This window comes from Podarcis melisellensis (assembly GCF_964234715.1).
Source record: "Podarcis melisellensis genome assembly, chromosome: 2".
In the NCBI taxonomy this organism is placed as follows: domain Eukaryota; kingdom Metazoa; phylum Chordata; class Lepidosauria; order Squamata; family Lacertidae; genus Podarcis; species Podarcis melisellensis.
This window is the reverse complement of record NC_138529.1, coordinates 23,284,878-23,294,755: the sequence shown is the minus strand read 5'-3', so window position 1 is coordinate 23,294,755 and position 9,878 is coordinate 23,284,878. Positions and strand designations below refer to the sequence as shown.

At 38.0% G+C, this 9,878-nt stretch overlaps 1 protein-coding gene across 1 annotated transcript in view; it reads right to left on the bottom strand.

Moving 5' to 3' along the window:
* Positions 1-4,731: 4,731 nt before the first annotated feature.
* GNA13 (G protein subunit alpha 13) overlaps positions 4,732-9,878 on the bottom strand; it is a 31,742-nt gene continuing 26,595 nt past the window's right edge. Inside the window, exon 4 of the mRNA XM_081899840.1 lies at positions 4,732-9,052. Coding sequence (XP_081755966.1) covers positions 8,477-9,052 — 576 coding nt within the window. The 3' untranslated portion in view covers positions 4,732-8,476. The remainder of the gene's footprint in view (positions 9,053-9,878) is intronic.

The window sequence follows — 9,878 nt, the reverse complement described above, 5'->3', positions numbered from 1 at the left end:
GAAAATCTGTCCAAATCTTCAGTAGTTTGCAAACTAGGAAGTTACCGATAAATAAAAACAATTGCATTCATGAGATTAACGAGTATATTTTGCAAAATTACAAGGAATATGCCTTTATCCATTTTATTTTATTTTTAAATCTATAAACTAAAACAAGCTTTCTTGGATTTGCCAAAAACCTTTTCAGCACTTCCTTCTCAAATTCCTCCTTTCGCCCCCATAGTTTTTCTGTGCACGCTCAGTAAGCATAGCCGATTGAGATGCTCCAGTCATCTTCAACAGTAGCCAGGTCTTTACTCTCTGCAAGAATGACTGCTCTGTGGTACAAGTGACCACAATGAGCATTTTCATTTCAAATATTATTTCAATTTTTATTTATTTATTTGATTTAGGGGCAGCTTTACCCTCCCCCCTCCAGCTACTCCCATGGCTCTTGCTGCCAACCTGGTCATAGGACAACCAGGCAGGTTCCCATGCAGGATCTCTTGAAAATAAGCACTGGAATATACAGTAGGGCAAAGTAATATGTATATTATGCAATGAGTCTAGCCCAGAACATCACGTGAGGAGACGTGATGCCTTTAGTGTAAAACTAAGGTTTCGGACTGGTTTTCATTTTGAACAGGAGCCTTTTCTAACTTGATGTGAGTTTTAGATTAGTATATCAAGTATAGATTTTCCCTCTGCACATGCAGAAATTTAGTTTTTAGATTTCTCTATTATGTTACTTTTATTGCAGAACCAAACAATGACAAGTATCCTGATTTCATTAGTGCAGAATACGAACAATAGGGCAAAGCTGGGGAAGGGTGTGTACTAAATGAAAAATAGCTATTTCCTGTTGTCCCGGCTGCAAGGTTGTACAGAAGTTAATAAGAGTGTGTGAATGAATTGATGCTCTGGGATGGGTCTTACCTTATTCAGGAAGAAAGAAGCTACACTTTATCATCGGTAAACCTTTCAATGTCATTTCCACTTTATTATATATATTCTTGTTGCACCCCAGCTTTGTTCTCCACTGTATAGATCACATTGCAGCATGTGCAGTTCCCACATATATGAACCAATCCATCAAATTTGGGCTTTAGCTTTTCTTCTATTAAAAAAATAAAATTTCAGCAACATATACTAAATATTTATGATGGTACACTGAAAAACTACAGATGGGATATTGAGAAACAATTGTCAAATAGGCAGATTCTGAGATAGCAAAGCCAAGTTTAGCTTCTACAAAAGAAATTAGTTTGGTGTTAGCATAATGTTCTGAATTAAGCAATTTTTTTAAAAAAGTTTGTGTAATGAATGAAAGAGAAACTGCAGAGACACACTTCTGTCCAGTCCAATTGTGCAAAGGGTTTTACTGAGGAGGTACAAGCTTTTGTACAAATGAACGCCACTTCCTTATCTGATTTCCTGTAGCAGAATATACAAAATCCTCTTGCTTAGACACACCCCAACAGCAATACTGTGTCTCAGTTTCACCATGAGTGTGCAGCTTACACTATAGTCTAAATAGCATATTGTATTTCTAGGTGTGCCAATGTCAGTTTATTGGGCTAAGTAATTGGATTACACTGGATCCAGAGGATATTTTGTGTCAACCCCATTTTCAAACATTGCAAGACAAAAGAGTACGCAAGAGTACTCATTTTTATTTTTTACAGAATTCTCTAAAACTTTATAGTAAACTCAAATTTAATGTAAATTAAGTAGCCATATTTTTTGAGAATCTTTTTAAATTGTAAGTTCTGCTATTAGAAAATTAGGACAACAATGTTTATTTCTAACAGCAGTACCGCATGCAGTTTTTTTTTAATGCAATACTGTGATGATACAATTGAATCAAATATTTGATGTGCTCAGAAACATGTTCTGTGTGTATTATAGAGAAGCCTTTCTTTTTTAAAAAAAATCTTTCCTGTGACACATACTCAGAGAGGGGAAGATTTTATCACAGTAACATTTCACTTTAAAGTAAATAAATAAAATGAAGAAATGTGCCTTTGCCTTTTGCACATACATTTACTTTCTGGAATTCCTGGAGATAAAAGTGAAGTAGAATGTGTTCAGGGAACAAGGAAACAGAAAATAGGGGTAATAATGTTCTTTTTTTAGTAGAGGGGAGAGTCAAAATTAAATATCAAGCCCTCTTATTTTTAAAGTTTAAAAAGTGAGCAGACGTGCTTGATACTGGCATATAGATAGAAAAGCAAGCAACACCATCTGAAAATCACCACCTAAGACCCTTACTAGTTTTGTAAAGTTTATATTTACTGGTGTTCCTTCTGCCTCTTAACTAGGTTGGAGCTGTGTTTGGACGAATAGCTAAAAGGCTTCCAAATCTGTCCCTGTGCTCCAGTAGATAGAACAAAGGCAACAGGTTTTTACAAATCAATTTAGCTCAGTATTTTCTAATGATATGCAGCACCTCTCCAGGATTTCAGACAGGTCTTTCCCAGCCCCACCTGGAGATGTCAGGAATAGGTGCTCTGCAACTGAACCACAGCCCTCCCGTGATGTCAGACACCCCTCAAGGTGTTTCATGGCCCTGAAAGGCAATATAAATATCCAGTTAAGTTTTGCATCAGCAGAACAGGGATCAATGTGGTTTTAAATGATTTTGCCATCTTTATAAATCTGCCCAACCCTTCAGAGCAGCATGATATAGGAATATCACCTCAATACCTATTCCACTGACAAGGCGCTAGTGCATCAAAGAGCCTTAATATCAGTGGAGGCACACTCATTGGATGCAGCCAAAATGTCTCAATTGCTTTAGCCTAGGGTAGCTGGAAAACTAAAGTGCTCTTCTGCAATTCCTAATGAGGTTATGTCTGGGTAAAAAGGACTCCTGTGGTTGGAGGCTGTATTCTTCTAAATACCAGTTGCTGGAAACTACAGGCAGGGAGAGAGCTCTTGCACTCAGTTCCTGCTTGCAGGTTTCCCATAGACATCTGGTTGACCATTGTGAGAACAAGATGCTGGACCAGATGGGCCACTGGCCTGATCCAGCGGGCTTTTCTTGCGACTGCACACAAGGAAAAATGGACACTTCTTTCCTTCCTTTTGCCTCTGCCACCCATATTTGAATTCAGAATGATTTGGCTGGTTGTGTTAATTCCACACTATTGCGTGTCCAAAACACTACACGGATCATTTATTTTCTAGGTTTACGAATGTTTAAATGTCATCTACCCCTTCATGGATCACTGCCTTGCCGTGGCGAAGGGGCTTGAATAACTCAGAGAAGCTATGAACTATGCCGTGCAGGGCACCCAAGATGGACAGGTCATAGTGGAGAGTTTTGACCAAACGTGATCCACCTGGAGCAGGAACCGGCAAGCCACTCCAGTATCCCTGCCAAGAAAACTCCATGGACAAAGACAACAGGCCTGAAGCTGAGGCTCCAATACTTTGGCCACCTCATGAGAAGAGAAGACTCCCTGGAAAAGACCCTGATGTTGGGAAAGATGGAGGGCACAAGGAGAAGGGGACGATGGAGGACGAGATGGTTGGATAGTGTTCTCGAAGCTACCAGCATGATTTTGACCAAACTGCGGGAGGCAGTGGGAGACAGGAGTGCCTGGCGTGCTCTGGTCCATGGGGTCACGAAGAGTCGGACATGACTAAACGACTAAACAACAACAAATGCCATCTTGGACTGTGTATAGAAGAGGTATGAATTAAAACAAGCACACACACACACACGTTGAAACTTCATTTCAGCTCTAATAATCCTGACCGAAATTAGGAATGCACTACCACAATGAGGCCACTCTGTGAGTGTTTAGCAAAACGTCACAAAAGGAGTGCTCTTCCACTTTTTTCTGCTCATTGTGCAACCTTAAAACTACTTTCAGAGGAAGGAAGGCTTGAGAAATTTCACTCAACATGTAGAGGGCTTCTTGGGGAAAAGAACGAACTTCAAATCAAGTCACATGGATGTATCCCGTAAATGGAGACCATAAAGCTCTTTCCTAACACTGACCTATTGGTTTCTAAGTAGCTCTATTACTCTGCTAAGTCAACATGCTAATACTATTGTGCCGACTGCCATCTGAAAGTTTTCCTTTTATAGGCAAGGATCAAGCTCTGCTTCTAAATACTTGTTTGTTTTGGGCAACGTGACACCAGCACATGTCTGAGAATAACTACTACATGCTGCAATCCTATGTAGAATAAAACTTAAATAAGAATTACTTGCAAGTTATCAAGGTTAGGACTGTACTGCTAGTGACATAATGTGAAAAGTGAAATAATGGAGTTAGTAGTCATGCCTACAAAATGCCTTGGACTGCATAATATAAAACTTAGGACTAATACAATCAGAATTCTTTTCAACATTCCAGCCTTGGCAAGCCCTCACTTTACTCTCTATGCTTCTACTCGTCCCACTATTTTCCTCCTCTTCCAAAGAAATTCCAAATTACACCAAAATTCTGTATTTCAACACGGGATGAGATTCAATGTTTAGTAAACTTTTCGCTTAACTTTTGGACACTTGGGTGTGTCAAAACTATAAAATGGCACTTATTTTTCCAATGGCAAGAATGCACAGAATTGCTTACTTTGCAGCTAGAGAAGACAACACAAACCCACAAAATACAATTAAGTTCCACATATGTTAGAATTTTAAATGTTTCAAAGACAGGCAGTTGTCAAAATCTGGCTGCATTGCCAGCAAGTTATAAAACCTCAATCTAATATACACAAAGATACAAACTCCATATGCACAGTGAGGATGTATATTGTTTATTTACCGTCAGTAATTTACATAAGGCAAATATTAATAGTTGGAACACCTGCAATGTATGTACAGAGAGCAACGTAAATCTCAAAGAGGCTTTCGTCTATTAGTAACCGAACCATTTTAAAATTATGCCTTTAAGACCTTCTTTAGAAATAATTTATTGCTGATGCTGAACTAAGGCAAGAGGGATTTTTTTTTTTTTACAAAGTAGCAGATTCTCTTAGTCCCTGGAAAGTTACAAAAGTTACAAATATAAAAAAAGAATGTAAAGCCACAAAACACCCCACATTTATACAAAGCTAATACAAATCCTGGTTTCATTAGATAAATATTATGTGAGGTTGTTACCAAATATATTTTTAGAGAAAAGGTTTCTAGAATGTAAGCTCTCAATGTTCTTGAAGAATGAGAAAGCAGTTTTAAGTAAGTGGCAATTTGCTTTCAAGTACAAGATAAAAGAAGACTGCAAATGGCAGTATTACAATGCTGTGTCATCTTTACAAGTCTGGTCTTAGGGATGTCTTTGTTGTGGTACCAGAAAAAGGCCTATTAAAAAAAACTGGTCTTTGTGCAGTTGACTCTAGCACAAAGAAAATCTAATCAGGGGCTCAAGCAAGAATTTGCTGCCAATGAATTGGATGTGGACTTAGTCATGCTTAGAACAGATCCACTGAAAACATTATGGGAAGAGTCCCATAATTTTCCAAATATGACCAAGTCTGGATTCAACCTAGACTTCTTCTTAAGATAAGTTTCCAAATAATCTGACAAGAAAATCACATTTGGTTTAAGTGAAAAGCATCTTGAGAGTGTGCAACCATCACCTTGTCTTCAAAGGCTGTTTTCAAAGTCTCCCTCTAGTTTTTGGGTTCTTCAAACCGCTCTCCCACACTGCAGCGAACTTTTGAAGAAGCCTGAGAGTGGGGCAGCAGTAGTCCCATCTTGCACTTCATTGAGAAAAGAGGGTTCTTTAAGCTTTGAAAAGTGGCTGTTTATACAGTGCTACTCCAAAATAAGGCATGAGGCTAAAGTTAAGACTGGTTTTTTGTTGTTTAAAAAGATCAGTTGCCTTAATTTTTCTACTGAATTTTTAAAAGAATTTTGACATTAAATGTTTTATTTCAGATTTTTGTTGCAGTCTAAAATATTATATGCAAGATCACTCCATGTTTATTCCACGGAGGTTAGAATGAAAATTCTACTCTCTAATTTTACTTAAATACAAATCCCGGAATTTGCAAAAGCAATTTGGAAGCATTTTGTTAAGCGACACTTGAGAAAAAGTGTTCTTACAAACCAGCCCTGTATTTGAAGGTGACATCTGAAAATGTAAGGTTCTACCAAACTAGACATGACACACAGTTGTATGTATATTTCCGATGACTTTTTTTGAAGTTGCCATGAAAGGTTAAGCGGATGAGTAGCCAGGGGCTGCTTCACTCTTTTCCCTCTAGCTGATTTTCCTATCAAAATGACACCCCCACCACCAAGCTGTGGAGGAAAAGCAGCTGTGTATGTGTGAGACTGAGTGGGAAAGCTGCCAGCGGGGAAAGGACCACCCCTCTCCTCCCTAGTTCCCTTAATTAAATTTGCAGCCCCACCCCCAAATGTCTCCTTTTGGTTAAAAAAATACAAATACTCCAAATCTCTCCACTTTTAGCAATTCTTCTGGAGTACAATGGAAAATTTGTGCACCACACACTTTAAAAACTATACCCATTAACAATATTATAAAACTGAACCAATGAAACCATTTTGTTTCTTCCTATTTGCTTGTAGTTCCACATAAATCATGATTTGTTAACACATTTAAAAACAAATACTGCCCTTAACTATATATTACTTAGAAGACTAGCAAAAAGCGCTTTGCATACCGATTTTGATTGACTCCTGAAAGAATACAGGAGTGGGAGAAATATTATCTTCAGAACACCTACACCTATACTGTTACACTTCAGAATATCTGAGTGGGTGGTTTCATTTTTATTTTTAGTATTTTCTAGCAAATATGCAACATCTCTGTGCTGTAGCTAAGTTTAACCTGGCAATGGAGTCCCCACCCCACAGAAGGCCACAATCTGAAACATTGGCATTTGTGTTAAGGCCACCCCAAGGAAAAGCAATTAAGAGGCACTTTAGGTTAAAGGATTCTGCATCAATTAACAGTGTTTTCTGATGCTGTAATAGGCTCACTATTCCACACTGAGCCTGTCCTATTAAAGCACTTAATTGGCACAAGCTCTCAAGTTACCTGGATCTAGACAGCAAAACTAAATTGGTTTCAAACCTATGGATTTTGCTGACTGACTTCCTTCCACAAAGATTACGGAATTACAATAGCAATGCATCAAATTTGGCCTGTGTAACAAAAAAAGGGGAAACTGTGCTGCTAATCTCTGATCATGTTAACCATTAAAACATTTATGAGAGTAAAGCGTTAGAACAGGCATAAGTATCCATTGCTTTTGTAGATGTTCCCTTTAAAGCATAGCATAAAGTTATGTTTACAGTTAACTTGGAAATCCAGAGTAACTAGTAGCATATGGGCTTTTAAACCAACACCTGAGAAATCAAAAATGTCACTAGTCTCCTCAGAATTGAGATGAAAAAAGGCAGTTAGTTCCACAAAACTGTTGTGTTTTCAGTGAAAGAGGTGCTTACAAGGCTGAGTTATTGAGGTGTGCAGCAACTGAGGTGGAAAGTGGAGGCCTTTTAAAATTTCACTGTCTTGCAATATGGCATTTCAAGGTTATCATTCAGTTCCCTTATAATTTTTGATAATCACTTTCTGCCTTTTTGGCCAGCAATATAATATTCAGTCCTGTATGTTAATACAGTTATGTGCATTCTCAGTATTGTCAACACTATAGATGCACCTGACATCTATAAACACTGCTGCTGCTGCTGCTTAACAGAAACAAATCTCTCGCTTGGTTTCCTCCATCATCCAAACCATAATGTATGAGCTAACTGAACAACAACAACAATCCTCAAGGAACATTCTTAAAACAGTTAATTCACAGCAACTGGCAGACATCTAAAGCTGCAAACAGCTGTGCAATTTAAGCTAGTTAGTTCCAAACTTAAAGCATAGTTTTTTTTGTCAAACCACATGATCTAACAATGACCAATTAAGATCAGAAGTCCCTTTGCATGATTCTTTTTGATAAAAAAATTCCCGGGTAGCGGACCTCCTTTCTGGTACCATTTGGCGAACATCCTATATTGGCATGGAAGCAAAAATGCATTTGTAAACTTCAAAGACAGCTTAATTATTTGACAGGGTGGAGCTATTTGCCACAAAGAACTGACGGTGGTGGTTGGCCAAGCTTGGTGAGCAGTCCAGAGTTATACAAATCTCTTCTATAGCCCTTTCACATGCCAAAACTGCTTTTTAAACTTAATCAAGTTTCCGAAGTAAATTCTTTAAACTGCATGTCTACAAGTTACTTGTTATTGGAGTACAGGCTTCGTCAGGCTGAAAAGAGAAAAGAGGTTAAAACTTGTGAGTTAGCTTTAAAAAAGTTGAGGTCTGTTAAGAAATGAAAACTCTTTCAAGACACGAGATATAGCGGAAAAGATTTAAGCCTGAATTTTGAGAGAAGTTGGCAATTAACTGGAACAGCAGCAGCTTTACCCCACACATCGTGAGGTCGGACAAGACCTTTTTCCAACTCCTGCTGTAAACTATTAACACAAATCAAAGTTTTTTGTTGTTGCTGCGCATCACTGTAGCATGAGCTGCTTGAGGTTGTCATGAAGGATGGTATCCTTTACATCACGGAATACCAGGCGGATATTTTCTGTATTAATAGCAGTGGTGAAGTGGTTGTACAAGGGCTTCTGCTGCTGCTGGTCCCGGCGTTTCGTGCGAAAACAATCCACCAGGAATTTTTGGACGTCTGTTAAGTTGTGGGGATCCCCTTCAAACTCTGGGAAATAGTCTTTGATGCTCACTTTTTGCACTTTTTCCTCAAGTAAGTCTGTCTTGTTTAGGAAGAGGATTATGGAGACATTGCTGAAAACCCGGTTGTTGACTATAGTTTCAAAAATGTTCAGAGATTCTGTAAGGCGATTTGTTAGTCGATCCTCCATAAGTACCTGGTCGAATTCACTCGATGAAACCAGGAACAATATAGAAGTGACGCTGTCAAAGCATTCAAACCAACGTTTTCGCTCTGACCTTTGGCCACCTACATCAACCATCTTGAAGGGAACATTTTTAATCTCAAAATCATACTCATGAATCCCTTTTGTAGGTCTTCGTGCTAGTAGAATATCTTGCTGGGAGGGAAGATAGTCCTAAGAAACAAACAAACAAACAAACAAACAAACAAACAGCCAAAGTTAATTAAGGTGCTGTGAATGGTACTGAACATTAAAATGAACTGCCCTGGAATGTTTGAAACAGAAAAGATTTTATCATCCTTTGTTATCTAAATGTGTGTTGTTGTTTTTAAATAACTCAGTAGTTGCGTGTACGATAGTGCCAAAAGTATAATGAGAATGATACCATTCTAAGTTTATCTCATTTAATTGATTAAAAAGTTTTTAGTGACAAATATATGGTTTCAGAAAGAGAAATTATTGGGGGCAGGGAGAGAAGAGAAGTGAACCATTTTCTATGATTGTGTTTTATTTAGGAAAGCACTTACCTAATTTCTAACATTCTGCAAAGTTAGCTATATTATTAAGTAACTAATAGTGTATTTGAACATTAAATAAAGCCCCTCATAAACTTAAATTCATAGAATTTAAAGTTGGAAGGGACCCTCAGGGTCATCTACGTCAACCCCCTGCAATGCACTTCAGAGAAAAAATATAATTCTTCCCTGTGGAGATTGATCAAATTATACCTTGTCATCTTGAAGATTTCTAAGAGGAGCATTTTTTGCAAAGCAGAATTAAAATGCTAACATATCCTAGCTGATTTGTTCTAATCGAGAAAAGAAATACAGAAGAGCTTTATGGACAGAAAAGGACACAGCTTGCTACTTTTCAATCTTTTTGGCTATGCAGATTTGCAATGCTATTTCTTCTCCGCATAATATCGTTCAAGTTTAGGATCTTTATCTTTCAGAAGCAGACACCTAAGCCCAGAATAATGCTGCTTAACAAGCAGAAGAAT